Below are 17,357 nucleotides of genomic sequence, written 5' to 3'. Positions count from 1 at the left end.
CTGGGTTTCTTGAGTCCCCTAGGCCCTGAAATCAGCCCTTCCTTCCCTTCCCAACCGAGAAACCGCTCAATTCACAAAGGGGTAAAAGAATATTTTCCCAAGGCTTCCTTCCATCTAAGCCGGGACGGCCCCACTCATTGTCCCCAAAAGTAAAAGCTGTGGGTTTGGATCTGGCACCGACTAGAAGTTGCGGGAACAGTTGCCAATCACGCGACAGACCTAATCGGTAAGACGAGGGACCCTCGCTCCCCTCCGCCCTCGCTGAGGCCCCCACCCTACCTGAACTGGAAACAGTCACCTCGCCTCTGGGGTGGGGGCGTTTTACGGTTTGTTTTACAAATTCGTCCCCGACCTCGGGTGAGATAAGTCCCCGGGTGAAGAAAGAACAGAGGCACCGAGAGATAAGTGCGATGCCAGGAGAAGATACGAGGCTGGCGCACCTCCCCCTACCAGCTCGCCCACCGCTTAGGGGCAGCTCGGCACCGAGCCCGCCGCCTAGGTGAGGGCAGCGGCTCGGCAGGGACAGGTCCCGAACCTAGGCCCTCGCTGCGCTCACTTTGTCCCGGGTGCTCCATTCTCCCTCTATGCCCATCCACACATCCAGGTGGAACACCGGGAACCCGCATCCAAATGCAAGAAGAGAGCTAAAGGGCAGGTACATGCATTTCGAAAACTCCCGGGTCCGCCTCGGGGAGGGAGTGCAGTCGTGGCCGGCGGCGCGGGCCGTGTACGTGGTGGTGTGTACGCGTTTCTCGGCGTGTGGCCCGGTCCCAGCGTGCTGGCGCGTGTTCGCGTACAGATGCGTCGGGTGTGTTGGGGGAGGGGGGTGTCTCCGCACAAGACTGCGGGAGGGGCACGGTGGCGCGGGGGCCCACACACGCGCGTGCTGGGATGTGGCCGCGCCCGTGTGTCCGTGTGACCGCGAGCCCCGATTCAGGGGAGATCCACACCGAGAGACAGCCGAGCTCGGGAGCCACGGGAGCGGCGGCCGGGCGGAGCTTGACTCCACGTGGGGCTGGAGAGCGCGCAAGCCCGGAGCTTCGGCGCTGGCCTCCCGGCTGCCAACGGCTTTTGTGGCGCCGCGCGGGCGAAAGGACAGCTCGGGAGAAGCTCAGCCGCCCGCCCGGCTCGCACGGGGGCCGGGGCAAGGGGAAGAGCTGTCGAGAGAACCGCCCGCGCTGGCCGGAGAGGCGAGCCGAGCGCGCGGGAGGCGAGCGCCCCTGCCCGGCGCCGGGGCGCGATCTGCCTTCCCCGCCCGACTCGCGGGCCAGCCCGCCCGCAGCCTCCCTCCCTCCTCCCTGGCCCTGCCTCCTCTCTCGATCCCGGGGCTGGATGACTGAGGCTGATCAGACCCGGGCTGAGCGCGAGCGAACGAGCGAACTCTGGGGCTGCGGTGATCTCTCGATAAGCCACCTAGAGGCGACTCGGAGCGCGCGCTCCCCAGTGGCCCCCCGCCCTCCCTCTGATCATGTTGACATATTCACAGAACGGGCAGTAGTACCGACGCGGCGCAGCGACGTTACAGTTTCCGACACCTTCTTTTTATAACTCGGCTCTATCCCCCAGCACTCGACCTGTGAAAACCACGCCTATGCAGCCACACAATTGGTCCGAAAGCGTCAAAGAGCCAATCAAGAGGCCTCCGGCTCCCCGCAGCCCACAGCAGAGCCCGACCTTCTAGAGCCGCCGAGCAGACGCCGGGGGAATTCTAGAGGCGGAGGAGGGTGGCGAGCAGCTCCCGCTCCCGCGCCCGCCCTCGCGCCCGCCCTCTCCCCGCGCTCCCTCTCTCCGCTCCTTCTCTCGTTCGCTCTCCCTCCTTTTCATTTTTTCTCCCCTAAATCCTCCCTGCCCTACGCGTCTGGACGCAGATCTAGGAAGCGAGTTCGCTCGCATTTTAGGACAAGGAAGAGAGGCATGGGGAGAAGAACTCAGCAAGATTCGGACTGAAACCGAGACACCCTCCGGAGCCTCGGGCAGAGGGAGGAGGAGGGCGAACGGAAGCCGGTTTGCAGTTCAAGTTTGATAGCGCTGGCAGAAGGGATATTGAATCAGACTTTCTTTTTCTTTCTCTTTCTCTCTCTCCCTTTTTTTTTTCTTTCTTTTTTTTTTTTTTAAGGAGAGAGCATTTTCCCCTCTTCTCTTGCTCCCTATTAAAGCCGAGTGTAGCGCGACTGCAGACGCCTTCAGCGAGAAGAGAGGGCGAGGAGGAGAGGTTGGGGGGTGGGGGAGAAGAAAAAGAAGCAGCAAAGGTAAAAGGTCTTCCAGGAGATCTGCTCGCATTTGCAACAAAGAGACTGGGGTCTGGGGAGAGATTCCTGGGACGCAAGGCTGGAGTGCCTTTTGCGAGCTAGGCGGCAGGGCTCGGGCGAGAGTGGAGCCCCTGCTAGCTCTTCTCCCTTCTCGAACTGATTTGCAGGAGCGGCTTTTTGCAAACGCAGGGCACGGGACAGTCACCCAAGCGACCATGTCTCCTGATTTCTAGCCTTGCTCTCTTTGAAAAGCGGCATTCCTCCTCCCCAAAAGACACTCCCTCCCCCCCTTAAGGTCCTTTTGTTCTTGCTTTTTTTCTTTTGTTTCTTTTTTTTAAAAAAGAACAAACTATGTGCTGCTGTTAAAAAAAAAAAAAAAAAAAGGAAAGTAAAGAAAAGAAACAACCCGGCAGCTGCGGACTTGCCCCCGGCTGGAGCCCAGCGCCCCGCCCGGAGTGGATGAGCCTCTCCATGAGAGATCCGGTCATTCCTGGGACAAGCATGGCCTACCATCCGTTCCTACCTCACCGGGCGCCGGACTTCGCCATGAGCGCGGTGCTGGGTCACCAGCCGCCCTTCTTCCCCGCGCTGACGCTGCCTCCCAACGGCGCCGCTGCGCTCTCGCTGCCGGGCGCCCTGGCCAAGCCGATCATGGATCAATTGGTGGGGGCGGCCGAGACCGCCATCCCTTTCTCGTCCCTGGGGCCCCAGGCGCATCTGAGACCTCTGAAGACCATGGAACCCGAAGAAGAGGTGGAGGACGACCCCAAGGTCCACCTCGAGGCTAAAGAACTTTGGGATCAATTCCACAAGCGGGGCACCGAGATGGTGATTACCAAGTCGGGCAGGTAAGTCCGCACCCGCGGGTGCAGCCCCCTCCCCGAAGCTATGGGCGATTGTTCCCCCCCCCTTCTGTTTTTCCTCCCCAAACAGCCGGTTTGCCGGGTGTTATGGTTTGGATGAAAACTTAGTTCCCCTAGAAATGTGTGCAGAGACATCCCGGCCCTGCACCAATGGCAGGAAATTTTAACTTACCTGGGCGTCTGCAGCCGGAGGTTTTTCCTACATAGCTCTGCATCCTGTATTCCCTATGGGATAGACAGAGTTTTTCAGAGGAGTACAGAGGTCTGCAGGGGAAAAAAAGAAACCCATCCTACTGTGGGAAGTTCAGTGTTCAAACCTTTCTGAAACATCCTTATTTCTTTGTTAATGTCATGTTCTGTCTCTCTCTCTTTTTTTTTTTTTTTTTTTTTTGTCTTTCTTTCTCCCCCACCCACCCCCATTGAAAAACCTAACCCCCAAACCCCATTTTCTTTTGTATGGTTGTAGGGGGCCTGACATAGCTCTATTTCTTCCCTTCCTGGCCTCTGGGTATGGAAGGGGCCTGAGTTTGCAGTGCCCAGGGCCAGGATGGAAATCGAAGGTTGTTTTAGTTTGCCCAGCCTGCTTCATTTTCCGTAATCCAGGCCGAGTTCAGCAGAGAATTTTGAATAATTAAGAGTGTGTTCGGAGTCCTAAGGAGTCAGTGAGCACACACACTGGTTTTTTAATGTGTGAATTATTACAAGCCATATTTTACACAATGTTTCAAGCTTCTCGCCTGCCTGAAACCTGCCCGGAATTGAGACCCCTCTGACACTCGTTTAAACAATGTTGATTTGGATTTTTTTTTTTTTTTTTTTTTTTTTTTACGGCATTGAAGGCTATGTAAAGACATAAAGTTGAAAGGACAAAATAAACCCCCCTCCTGATGGCTTCAACTTTCTGTCTTCTTCGAAGCTCATTGAAGCCAAAGTTTAGCATAAAATCATCCTCAAACCCAGGAGACTTTTAGTCTGTTTCACTGCCAGGCATTTGCTTTTAAGCCAGGATTACATAGGGCCAACACTTTTGGGAAGTAAACGGCAATTTGGTGGCACCACATCTTGCCGTTTGGGACTGTCTGAGGAGTGGGGTGGTGGACAGAAGCCTGATGCATGGGTCATCCGGCCGGGGAGTACAGCCCGGTCTGCCCAACTTGTTTTGAGAACTCGCTGAAATCCAGTTTCATTTCGCTAGCAGCGGGAGTGCTGGGAAGGGTATAGCTGGACGTTTTCTTTCCTTGATAAGTTTCACATTTTCTCATCAATGGGTTGTAGAAAATTCTAGCCTAGACTGACCAGCCACACTTGGCTGACTCCGACTTGGGGCTGTTTAGAAGCAGGCACACAGAAGAAGGGAAGTGGGGTGGGGAATTTCTATATAAAGAGGGCAATTTGTAAAGTCAGGCTCCGAAAGTGATTTTTTTTTTTTTTAAAGAAACTATTAGAGAATGTAGAGAAATAGAAATGCAAAGCCACAATTCATTTGTTTTGAATCTTGGGACATTTAAAGATAAAGGGAATGCAGCAGTTCTGCTGCAGAAGGACAGTTTGGCGGCCAGTTGCCCTACTCTGAAAAAAATAAAAGCTCATACAGCGGTCTCCACAGAAAAATTTTGAACTTGGTATAGTTATTTTAGGATAAATAGGATATCAAACCCGAGATTCTAAGTGATCATTTTTCTTTCTTTTTTTTTTTTTTTTTTTCTTTTTTCTCTCTCCTATTATAGGCGAATGTTTCCTCCCTTTAAAGTGAGGTGTTCTGGGCTGGATAAAAAAGCCAAATATATTTTATTGATGGACATCATAGCAGCGGATGACTGTCGTTATAAATTTCACAATTCTCGGTGGATGGTGGCAGGCAAGGCTGACCCCGAAATGCCAAAGAGGATGTACATTCACCCAGACAGCCCTGCTACCGGAGAACAGTGGATGTCCAAAGTTGTCACTTTCCACAAACTGAAACTCACCAACAACATTTCAGACAAACACGGATTCGTAAGTTTCCTTGCTGCCCGCCGTCAAACTCTTTTCTTTCTTTAACTCTAGCAAAGGCCTCTCCATTCTGTCTAAAAATCATGCGTTTCTGCTTGGACTCCTCCCTTGCACTCTGTTGCTAAGTGTAGCAAACGTATCCCATCTGCAGCAGAGCCCGCGAGAGGATCCGGCGGTCTTTCCCTTCGGATAATGGAAGGCCTGACATTCCCAAAGAAATGGGGCCGAGGAAATTTACCAGCTCACGTTCTAGAGCCACACCGGGTCTTTGGGAAATTCCCGACCTGATTGTGAAGTTAAAAACAAATCCTTTAGCTCGAAAATCAATTTCCAAGCCGTGTTTTCCTAACGGATTTGTTTTGTTTTAAAATATTATACTTCTGTTTCAAAACCAGCCATGTTGTCTCTTGGGCCAGTTTGAGATTCAGAGTGTTGAGTTACCTTTGTGTTAAATGGTGTGATACGTTAAAATTAGTTTTCTTTTACTAAAAAAAAAAGAGTGGGGCTTAAGTGAAAGTCAGGTTTACTAGAAATGAGACATATCTTCGCTATAAAAGTTGTGTGTGCGCCTTTGTGTTGGGGGGTAGCGGTAAATATGGACTGAGTGAGAGGGCATTTCGAAACTTTTGGAAGGCTTAGATTGCTTGTAAAAGTCAGGCAGGGGACCTTTTGCCCCCTCCCTTAGCCCTCCCCAACATTTCCATAAAATAAGCAGAGTGATAAGTGAGGAATAAGCAGAAGATTAGCCCAGGAAGACATGCATGGCTCGGAAATATCTTCAGCGGGCAGGAATTGCATTTGCAGCCCTTGATTTGATTAAGGCATAAATATTCCTCTCTAGAGTTCAGCCTTTCAGGGGCTTTAAGTGGATTGGGCTCCTCAATTAGTGGGCGCTTAAAGTACTGAATCACTTTGTAAATTAAAATGAGTGTTTTTCTCTATCTTTTAAGACTTTGACCTTCCCAAGTGATCACGCAACGTGGCAGGGGAATTATAGTTTTGGTACTCAGGTAGGGTAGGGTTCAAGGTACGCAATGAACCTTAGATGGGGAGGGGGGGCACCATTTGGAAAGTGAGGAACGATTTGGATTCTCAAGGAGACTACATCTGCAGAGTGAAATGTACTCAAGGGGGTACCCCAAGGAGGTGGGCTCGGTACCAGCTTAGTACCTGCGGTGGGGAAGATGTCAGCTCGGCAGGGGTTCCAAGATCCCCAGGCGTCCTGCTGAATCCTCTTTTTCATGTGTGTCTCTCCCCATCCCTGCTATGCAGACCATCTTGAACTCCATGCACAAATACCAGCCCCGGTTCCACATTGTAAGAGCCAATGACATCTTGAAACTTCCTTATAGTACATTTCGGACATACTTGTTCCCCGAAACCGAATTCATCGCTGTGACTGCATACCAGAATGATAAGGTAACCAGAGGGGATTTTCTTCTTAATGGTGATCTTTTCCCTCCTTTTTAAAGCTGCTTTGTGTAAGGAAGAGAAGATTAGGAGAGAACTGAAATGAGAGTCGGACTTTGCTTGTGTGACTGGACCTTTAATGGCACTTTGGGGAAAAGGGGTGCTAGCCCCTCGTGGAGATAGAAAAACCCTTTCTACCAGCTAGGGAGCCAATGCTGGGTAAAAATACCAAACTGACTTTGCCAGAGAGAAGTCCCAATAACTGCTGTCGCTGATGCCGCCACCCCCCCTGACCCCCCCCCCCAATTTTGTCCTGTTGGTTTTGAGGTTCGTTAAGTGTCTCCTAAAGGAAAATGGATCAAGAAGTCAGGTTTGAAGTGAATGGGCTAAGAAAAAGGGGGAGGGGGGCAAATTAACACAAAAGCCATTTGAGATTCTGGAAGGAGAATCCTGGTGGAGACCAGCTTTTCTCCCCTAGCAGAAATCCAAGTAGCAGGTTTGGGTTTTATTACCTTTTATGCTGCTTGTTTTTAATGATTCGTGTGTGTGTGTGTGTGTGTGTGTGTGTGTGTGTGTGTGTGTGTGCAAGCATGTTTGCAAAAACCTACCCTGATCACAGGGTCATGCTAATCTAGTTGTTTGACGCTTTTGAGATTGAAGCGGTCAAAGCCACCACTTGATTTGAAGTTTTTTCTCCCTTTGGGCCTGAGACTGGACAGTAGGAATAGCCACCAAGGCTTCAGGCAGCACCTGGCATCTGGGGTGATGGTGGCCTGAAGGTCACAGCTACCTAGTGACCCTTGCTGCTGACTCACCAGTCTCCAGCGTGGCCGTGAGCTGTAAGCTGGGGGTGTGTGGGCCAGGGACTGAGGACCCTGGTTTACCCTGGACTCCAGCGAGGGTCCAGTTTTACTGGACAGCACCCTGCATTTTAAATTCACCCTCACCATCAGGGGTAGAGGGACCGGGTCCCCTGTGAACACCTGGTAGAGGTGTCCCAAATATGTTTCCCGAGCCTGAGGATAAGACAGCATGCCAACCTCTCCCTGCCATGTCCAAGCCTGGAGTCTTGCACTCAGCAGTTTATTCTGAGAACAAGAATCCAACCAAGGGGCCCCTTTTCCTCCTCTGGGGAACTGTGTATGCATGTGTGCGTGTTTTCCTCCAAAGGGGATGGGATTTGAGAGATTACATTCTGTTCCCGTTTTTTCTCAGATGCAAAATACGCACTCCCGCTGTACTCAGAATCCTGTGAAGTGAAGTTGTTAATGTAATAATAAAATGTAACATTTTTAATCAGACAGGCCATGGACCTTCTCTTTAATGGCGGTGGCAGAGCATATAAATGGAAACAAATGTTTTCGGTGGTCACTCAGTCCTTTTTAATCTGTAATTGTCAATATTGTAATTCCTTCAACCTCCTCCCTCCAAGCAAAAACTCAGATCCACTCCAGCACAAGGGTAATGAAACCCCATAAATCATTTTATTAGATTCGTGGTAAAGGTTGGAATATATGTGTGACTGTGCACACGAGCATGTGTGCATGTGTGTGGGGGGGGGGGGGGCAGTGACATATGCCCTAAGATCTTTTATGATTAATTGCACTGTGTGAAAAAAATAAAAATGAAAGCATACTTTGAGAATCTACAGGTTGTCCCTTTTGACAACTTTTCTGTTTCTAAACCCAAGCTGTCATCTGCCCAAAGGAAAAAAAAATGAGGTCTTTCCCAGTCTGGGGAAATCTGGCCTCAAATCCCTGGTTTGGCCTTCTTTGGGAGACACAAGCTGCGGTATAAGGTCCTTTGATTTTTCTCTGCCCCCTAAAATTCTGCCATTATCTCCTCTCCGATTCTCTTTTAATCTGGAATCTCTGTATGATTTCTTCTGTTGGCAGTCCGGTTTCTAAGAGGCTGTTGGGTTAGGGGGAAACACCCCCAAAACTTGCTAGAAAATGAGGCCAATGTCTCTTTCTCATTTGTGTCTCTTCCTTTAGATAACTCAGTTAAAAATAGACAACAATCCTTTCGCAAAAGGTTTCCGGGACACTGGAAATGGCAGGAGAGAGAAAAGGTGAGTTGAGACAGTTATTTAATTCCCGGATAATTTAGAAAATTCCTTTTACAGGACCCAAGTCTAAAATGTTGGCAGTGGGCTGCAAGTAGTTATATTGAGGGGGGGGGGGTGTGTGGAAAATAATTTACTTCACCCCTGCCACTTGCTTATCGATTTCAGTCCATATACTTTTTCTACCTCCTACTATGTAGAACATTAAGGCAATTAACTATGCTACCCCATAGTTGTCTCTTGAAGGGAAATATCATGGATAACAGATCGTATATATAAGGATTCCTATTCATTCCTAATTAATTTAAGTTCATCTTGGGCGAGTCCCAGAAAGCCACTGAGCCACCCACAAAACGCTTTGGGATTTTTGCAGTCTTGTCTTCTAAATGCCATCAGACAGAACTGGGGTCCCTTGAGAAATCCATGGCTCCCTCCCTACGTACCAACATTTTCCATTGAGTTGACAGCTGGATATTAGATGAAAGCAACTCTTCCCCTACCCCACCCCCCTTCCAAAGAATTTCTAAAATCCAGAAAATCACCAAACTTTTAACCTCTCCCCTTAGGGGGTAGCATTAAAAAAATCATTCCTAACTTCTAAATAGATTTTTACTCCGATTAATGTGTTAGTGGAATGATTACAGTAAAGTGCACCATGAAATAACCACTTCCTTGCGATCTTAGCAGCCATTCAGGAGCTTGGTAGGGGCTGGGAACACACAGCACTGTGTTCACAAAATCTCCTTCCCAGTTGCCTGCCCCTGTGAGGCCGACAGGTCAGCTTGCCAGCTCCAACTTCCCTCTTGCTTTTTAATAAGATTTCACAGCCCAAGTAAGTGGCCCTTCCCTAATGAAACCCCGATCTCAAAACTAAGTCCAACGGAGGCCTCCTTTCTCTGTCCCACACTCCCATCCGCTTCTGCCCAGTTAAAGGGTTGTGAACAATGCTGTGTGGCTGCCCCAGAGTAAACAGATTTTAGGGACTCGTGTTGTCAGTGGGCAGGGCGTAGTATGTGTGTGTGTGTGCACCCCTCTTTGGAAATCAGCGAGAGAGACAAAGGAGGGAAATGTATTACTTGGGTGTGGGCTTCTGCCACAGAAAACAGCTGACCCTGCAGTCCATGAGGGTGTTTGATGAAAGACACAAAAAGGAGAATGGGACCTCGGATGAGTCCTCCAGCGAGCAGGCGGCCTTCAACTGCTTTGCTCAGTCCTCGTCTCCAGCCGTATCCACCGTGGGGACATCGAATCTCAAAGGTAAGTCTGGTCACCTCTTTGAGTTCTGAATCCAAAGAAGCGGTTCTGGGCATCACAGCCTGGAAGGATTTGGGGCTGGAGGAGGGGGTGTCCCAGACCAGGTGGCTTGCCCATCAAAAGTTGCAGACTAGAAGTTTGTAAACAGAAGCCAAAGTTCAAAAAGGCTGATGGCGTGTGTCTCCCTCACCCCACACCAAAGGTAGCACCGGGAGAGCCAGCGCGTCCTCTCCCAAACCTTGATTTGGCTGCAGGGGCTGAGGAAGGTCTATTCGAATGTTCCCTCTGTGGGGATAGGATTGAAAACATGCCTGGAGCACTTCTCCCTCTCCAATCAAGCCACTGACATTTTCCCATCTTTGAACTCTAGGTTAAAATGTGTTGGGCTGTGGGGAGGCAAGGGATTCTCTGCCACCTGGAACGGGGAAGGTGGCTGAGAAGACATCCAGCTCTGGAGCAGAGGTTAACCTGTTGGAGGAGGGGGAGCTCCGAGGGTCTGAGTTAGGGTGGGGGGCAGGGAGGAGATGAGATGGTTCAAATCCCCAGCCGGTTTCCTGCGTGTTAAAGAGCAAATGCTATTTATTTGGAAAGACACCCACTCTCAATGGAAGAAACCTGTTTTAAGTAAAATAAAATGAAAGTCCTTTATGTCCTCAATCCATTTAGGCTTTAATCATAAAATAGGATCTTATTTTTCTTTTCTGGAAGGACACCCACAGAGGGTATGGTGAAAGGAAAAAAAAAAATCTGACTATCTCCTGGCAGTGAACAGTGGCCCACCACCCATCCCCATTTGCAGTGATGGGGAGGTGGGGGGGGGGCAAACACAGAGCCCAATGGACTGTGTCTGTTAGTGGGAGGGGGTCTGTTCTGCCATGAGGAATTCAGATGTCAGTTCTCTCCAAACAGGTTCTTCCAAAATAATTTACAAACACGTGGAACTTCTGATTCCCGGTCTCCCTAAACAAAGACTGGTAGTAGCTGGAATGTGTTTCCGCAGTGATTTTAGAGTAAAGGAGGTTTTTCAAAGGTGAATTTGCAGTCAAATGAGGAAATGCACCTAAAAGCATTGCCTTTTGCCGGTAGACACTCAGTCACTGCTGGTAAAGCTTAGTAAAATTCATTATTATAACAAGAAAAGAGCTTTGGACATGAGGGCTGAACCTGGGTGGGTGGGTGGGGGGTCCCAGCTCTATCTAAATATTTTCAATGCATTATTAGCCTATTATAAGTCATGAGGTCGGGTCACCCTCCATTTTGGCAATGAGAGAAAACCTAAGTGTGCGGAGAGGTGAAGAGGCTTGCCGGGAGGGGGGTGTCAGCCAGTTAACCGGCTTCCCGCAGTTAGTAAGTGGCCCAGCTGGGATTCCACCTGGGGAGCTGGACCCCACTGGCCCAGATGGAAGCTGAGCCCCTCCTGCCTCGACCCTCTCCCTGCACCCCCCCATGGTAGATCTGTGTCCCAGCGATGGTGAGAGCGACGCCGAGGCGGAGAGCAAAGACCAGCACGGCCCGGAGACCTGCGACGCGGCCAAAATCTCCACCACCACGTCGGAGGAGCCGTGCCGCGACAAGAGCAGCCCCGCGGCGGCCAAGGCGCACCTCTTCGCGGCCGAGCCTGGCGGCCGGCCCCGGGACAGCGGGCGGCTGGACAAGGCGTCTCCCGACTCGCGCCACAGCCCGGCCACCATCTCGTCCAGCACCCGCGGCCTGGGCGCCGAGGAGCGCCGGAGCCCGGGCCGCGAGGGTGCGGCCGCCGCCAAGGTCGAGGAGGCCCGCGGGCTGGCGGGGAAGGAGGCCTTCGCGCCGCTCACGGTGCAGACCGACGGGCCCGCCGCGCACCTGGGCCAGGCCCCGCTGCCGGGCCTCGGCTTCGCCCCCAGCCTGGCCGGCCAGCAGTTCTTCAACGGGCACCCGCTCTTCCTGCACCCCGGCCAGTTCGCCATGGGCGGCGCCTTCTCCAGCATGGCGGCGGGCATGGGGCCCCTGCTGGCCACCGTGTCCGGGGCCTCCACCGGCGTCTCGGGCCTGGAGTCCACGGCCATGGCCTCAGCCGCCGCGGCGCAGGGACTGTCCGGGGCGTCCGCGGCCACCCTGCCCTTCCACCTCCAGCAGCACGTCCTGGCCTCTCAGGTAATTCCACTGCCCTTGTCCTTCCTCCTGTCCAGCCCCTCCTCCATCCGCCCCCGTTCCAGGCCCCGCACCCCCAAAACCCACAAAACTTTTAAAAAAACGATTTTCCTAAGTTAAGGGCTGTTTCCAATACTGGAAGTAGTGGGTAGTGATGATAATAGCTAGACAAAGCACTTTCCTTGTGCCGGGCATCTTCTAAGTACCCTTCGGAGTTGGTAGTTATTCACCTCCACTTTACAGATTAAGGGATAGAGGCCCAGAGATGTTGAGTGACTTGTTGAGGGTAAAACAGCTGGTGGATGGTGGAACTGAGACTCTATGGGGGATGGTGGGGGAGGGAGTGTACAGACTCTAGGGACTCCTTCCCGGTCTGTGATGAGCTTCAGAGCCAATATATTTTTTTAATGTCTCACAATCATCCCTCTTCCAGGAGTTAGATGAGGGGGAAACTGAAGCGTGGGGGGGGAAGGTGAATCCCTGGGTTAGAAGTTGCGTCTTCTAACCTTTCCTCCGGATTGACGCCCCTCCTCCCCACCCCACAGCAGGCCAGCCTGTTCCCCAAAGGGTTAACAGTTTGTGCACACGTGGGAAATGTCAGAAGAGAGGGGCTGGCGGGGGCCGGGACTGGCCTGGCCGCCAGTGTAGGGCTCAGCCAGCTGTGCTGGTTCGCGGGCGGCTGGCGGGGTGCGGGGTGGCTGGGGAGAAGTCTCAGGCGGCTGGAAATACTCTGAACCGGGTGAGAAGGTTTTCTCGGGTTTTCTGTATGATCCTGCCTTTTGTTTTGTCTGAGCACATTCGTCTCCCTTCCCAGAGCCAAGAGGTAGGATTGGCCTCCCCCTGCAAGGGGAGGAAGGAGCTGAGAAAAGGGCTGGCTCCTCACCTTTCTCAGTTCCTCCCATCTGCCTGGCTAGCTTCTCCTGAAGATACTGTCAGAGATGAGCAGGCAGTAGGTGGTAGGTGAGGGACTGCCAGGGCAAAGACGCCCTAATGGGACTTTGGGACATGGGGCAAAAAGAACTGTTCTGAGCTGTAGTCCCTAAATTTTAAATTTAGCACACACACCCTCACACTTTCCAAGTCTGGTGTCTGCCTCAGTTTCCCCCCCGGAACACCAGCATATCTTTGTTCCTTTTTATAGCAAACAACCTTTCTTTCTCCCTCCTCTCCACCTCCTTCCCCCCCCCCCCCTTTTGCTTAAGATCTTCCCTGGATTATCTTCATTTGAGAAACCTCTAGGATTGGGGTTGGGGGAGACAAGAACGAAAGTAATAATGATTTATGTCTGATCATTTATGCCCCCTGGTATCCACGTTTGTGCGGCAGTCTGAATCTGTAGCCCCATTTAACAGGTGCAGCAACTAACCCTTATGGGAGGATTTCTTTCCGTCCAGAGGCCAGGCAGGGCCAGGAGGGTATTGCAAGCATTTAATTTTCAGAGTCCCCAATTTAAGCCTGTGATTTACTTAATGGCTCCCTGTTTCTTCAGCTAAGAAAGCTGAGGCCCAGGGAGTTAAGTACCTCCCTCTAGGGTGACAGAGCCAAGGTCTGAACCCAGGCACCTCCGGAGTGCCCTCCACCCCCAAGGAAGAGGGAAGAGGGAAGAGGAATCGACTTGCCCGGGATAGGGGGATGGGCGCAGCAGGCTCCTCCCCGCCCTGGAGCCGCCGCGGGGCTGCGGCTGGCTGACTCGCGGCATGCATTTGTTTTCCTTCCCCAGGGCCTGGCCATGTCGCCTTTCGGAAGCCTGTTCCCTTATCCCTACACGTACATGGCTGCCGCCGCGGCCGCCTCCTCCGCGGCCGCCTCCAGCTCCGTGCACCGCCATCCCTTCCTCAACCTAAACAGCATGCGCCCGCGGCTGCGCTACAGCCCCTACTCCATCCCGGTGCCCGTCCCGGACAGCAGCAGCCTGCTCACCACCGCCCTGCCAGCCATGGCGGCCGCTGCGGGGCCCCTGGACGGCAAAGCCGCCGCCCTGGCCGCCAGCCCGGCCTCGGTGGCCGTGGACTCGGGCTCGGAACTCAACAGCCGCTCCTCCACGCTCTCGTCCAGCTCCGTGTCCTTGTCGCCCAAACTCTGCCCTGAGAAAGAGGCGGCCACCAGCGAACTGCAGAGTATCCAGCGGTTGGTCAGCGGCTTGGAAGCCAAGCCTGACAGGTCCCGCAGCGCGTCCCCGTAAACCTCTCCCCAGAAAAAGTCTCTTCATTCCAGTCCAGTCGAGTCTGCAGTGCACTTTGTTGGATGTAAAATAAACCCCGGGCGTTGCCGTGGCGTTAGCCCTTCCTTTTTTTGCAGCTGAGTCTGGGAAGGGGTGCGGGACTCCCTGGAGAGTTGTGCTAGAGCTAAGGCCCGGTCTTCTTGGCGGGGTGTAAATCTCTGGGATCTGGCCCAGATTCTGGGGGCTCAGAAACATCTGTTGCATCATTGAGCTTTTGGGGGTGGGAGTTAAATCATTTATGTCCAGAGCAACTTCCAGCGAGGCTGGCCTGGGAGCTGTGGCCGAAGGAGAAACTTAGCCAAGCTCACCAGGAGGGGAGCTGTGTAGAAAGGCACCTCTTCCAGTGGGGATCTATGTTTTTTCCTTCGCTGTGTCAAGTGAAAACAAAAATAAAATGAAAAATAAAAAAAAATAACGGGGACAAATGAATATGTTAATGTGATTCTGTTTGTGAAGGTTAAGACGTTTATAGTGACTTGCATTTCAGTTTTGAATAAATGACAGCACACCATCCCTTGGGGAGGGGTGTCCCTGCCATCCTTGTTTAGTCTATATTAAGGAAATCTGTGTCTTTTTAATATTCTTGTAATGTTTTCAGAGCCGCTATACGGCTCTTGCATGTTTCATGGTAATGTACTTTGTGGTTTTTATTTTGAACGCTTGCTTTTAGAGAGAAAACAACATAACTCCATATCCCCTTCCCCAATCTTCTACCCTCAAATCAGAGAGAAATTTAAAGGGAAGGGGTGGGGAAAACACAACAAATGAATTTATTTTATCTAAGCTCTGTAGCAGAATTCATGTTTTCCCTCTTCAGCAGTCTTTTCTCTTTCCTGTATATGCAATAACAAGGTTTTAAGAAAAATAATAAAGAAGCAGCAAGACTATTAGACAAAGTATTTATGTAATTATTTGATAACTCTTGTAAATAGATGAAATATGAATGCTTGGAAATTAAACTTTAATTTATTGACATTGTACATAGCTCTATGTAAATAGGATTGCAACTGTCAGGTTTTTGTTCTTGTTTCCCTTTAGTCGGTTTCATTTCAAGGTCACAGGATAGCTTTTAAAACTAGAAAACACACTTTCTGCACCATCAACACAATTTCAAAAGAGTTGCCTGGAAAAAAATTCTTTTTTTTTTAATGTCCAAAAGAGTTGGGGGCGGGGAGGGAGAGTGCCACTACCTATTTTAGCCAAAATTGGGGAGAAGGGGTGCCAGTTCCCAGTTCTGCTTTAAACTCCTTAAACTATAGCACCCCAAGAGCAATTCTGAGATTGCTGGGGGGCAAGTGGGAGGGTAGTTCAAAGGCTGTGGTTTGGATTTCTAATTTTTCTTTTGTATCTGCTAGTTGATTTCCTCAAAAGGAAGTGGAATTTACTACTGTTGTCAACATTGATGGTGTTTTGAATTTGTGCCTATAGAGATAATCACAATTCAAAAGTCAGGTGCTGAAAGATGGTTTAAAGAAAAAAAATCATGAAGGTATATTTTGCGTTATAATTGTTGATGAGCTCTTTGGATTTCTGTATTTTTTCCTCTCTCTTTAAAGCATCACTGAAATTTCAATAAATTTTTATTGAAATGTCTTGGCCCTCGTGTTAAATGCTTTCTATAGGAAACTTTCCTGAAGGTAGAGAGTTGGGGTGGGGGTGGGGGGAATTCAGTCCCTTTCCTTCTCCCTTTGCCTATCTTTTCCTTTGCCTTTAAATAATTAAGACTGCCCCTAGTGAGCTAAGATGAGATATCAGTCAAATTACAAAGCTAAACCAGAAATCCCTTAGTTGGGCGAAAGCAGCCCCTTCAATCGGAAATTACTTTTCCTTTAAATTAGGGAGCAAGAAGGGAGATGGGTGGGGTTGGGGTGGGGAACTGATGTAGAATTTGGGTAGAGTTGCACTTTCAGACACTTAAAATTCTAATGGAAAAAGACTGCTCGGTTCTGTAAGTCAGCTTTTCTCATGCGAATTCCACCAAAAATAAGTTCGAGGACCGCGATCATTTTCGTTTTAAGCTTGCTCTCCTTTTTCACATCGATCTGGGGAATCCAAGTCAAAAATATCTTGCACTCTAGTATGTTTGGTGCAGGAAAAGACCAGCAAAATCCCTGCGCTGCCAGACCCGACTTGGCAAGACAGCACTTTTCCAGGTTGTAGGAGGAGTGCGTGAGAAGGAATGTCCTCCCAGCATTCTCTGGTGTCCCAAACTGGACCAGGCTGGCCCCAGGAGGCCCTAGGAGACCCCAGCCCCTGCTCATTCCCCGCGCCCCCCACCCCCCGGAGTTGTGCTGGCGAGGAGCACGCCCGTAGCGCAAACTTGGCTGTGTCCCCCGAGGGGGGAGGGAAAGGTAATTTCAGGTCGCATATTTGACCCCCTCCGAGAGAAAAGTCACTGGGGAGGCCGACACCCTCCCCTAGTTCTCCCCTCCAACCAGCCCCAGGGCAGTTGGGGAGTTGCCTTTTGAAGTTCAATTTATCTTTGAAACCTTCAATAAAAAATGGTGAGGCCGCTGTCAGTCTTTTGGTGCGCCAGCCTCCCCACCCCCGGCCTCGCTTTGGAGGGGTGTGTGTGTGTGTGTGTGTGTGTAGGGGTGGGGGGTGGGGGCGCCCAGGAAGATTCTGGAGGGTTAGTCCTTTGGCCTTTTCTTGCCCTAGGGGCGATGACGTGAGGACCCAGCCGGAGCCTGCCTGGCGGCTGCGTCCCTCCCCCGTCTTTGGAGCCCGCCTGCCCGGCCCCAAGTCCCTGTCACCTTCGGGCCGCCGGAATCATCAGCGAGGAGGACCCCCGCCCCCTCCCCGATCCTGTACTTGGAAGAGGATGGAGGTCGAGACCTTTGGAGAGTGGGTGGCAAAGTCCCTTCCATCTTCAGCCAGGCACGTGGGGACTACAACAGCCTCTCCCTCCGGTCTCCCCGGGGTGGGAGGTCAGACAACGAGGGTCGGGGAAGCGGAGGTGGAGGTCGGGGTGGGTGTTTGGGGCAGGGCTTGGAGGGCCTGAGCTGAGGGCCTGGGGACCTTAAGAGCGGTAGCACCCCCGGAGAGCAGCGAGGCCCCAGGGCGCGCGCCCTCCGCGCAGCTGCCGCCTGGAAGCCGGCGCGCTGCGACCCCAGGACTGCGCAGGGTGCCCGCGCCCCTGAAAAGGTGGCAGTCGGCTGGCTGCGCCCCCGGTG

General features: G+C 51.6%; 1 protein-coding gene across 1 annotated transcript; it reads left to right on the top strand.

Annotated features, from left to right (window-relative positions):
• Nucleotides 1–1,372: 1,372 nt before the first annotated feature.
• On the top strand, nt 1,373–15,777 carry TBX3 (T-box transcription factor 3). The gene is made up of 7 exons (XM_077159927.1): nt 1,373–3,097; nt 4,840–5,107; nt 6,377–6,523; nt 8,509–8,585; nt 9,679–9,836; nt 11,287–11,966; nt 13,684–15,777. Exons 1-7 carry the CDS (start codon nt 2,709–2,711, stop codon nt 14,143–14,145), a joined length of 2,181 nt encoding a protein of 726 aa, XP_077016042.1. The 5' UTR covers nt 1,373–2,708; the 3' UTR covers nt 14,146–15,777.
• The last annotated feature ends 1,580 nt before the right edge of the window (nt 15,778–17,357 follow it).

The sequence above is a fragment of the Tamandua tetradactyla genome, chromosome 5, assembly GCF_023851605.1.
Source record: "Tamandua tetradactyla isolate mTamTet1 chromosome 5, mTamTet1.pri, whole genome shotgun sequence".
Lineage (NCBI taxonomy): Eukaryota > Metazoa > Chordata > Mammalia > Pilosa > Myrmecophagidae > Tamandua > Tamandua tetradactyla.
Note: the sequence above shows the minus strand (reverse complement) of the source record. Positions and strands in the feature narration are given on the sequence as shown.

Bases quoted from the DNA above. Each gene is read 5' to 3' on its own strand.
- TBX3 (XM_077159927.1), top strand. From the start codon at position 2,709: ATGAGCCTCTCCATGAGAGATCCGGTCATTCCTGGGACAAGCATGGCC. The intron at 3,098-4,839 runs GTAAGTCCGCAC...CTCCTATTATAG, and splicing joins GTGATTACCAAGTCGGGCAG to GCGAATGTTTCCTCCCTTTA. The intron at 6,524-8,508 runs GTAACCAGAGGG...CTCTTCCTTTAG, and splicing joins CTGCATACCAGAATGATAAG to ATAACTCAGTTAAAAATAGA.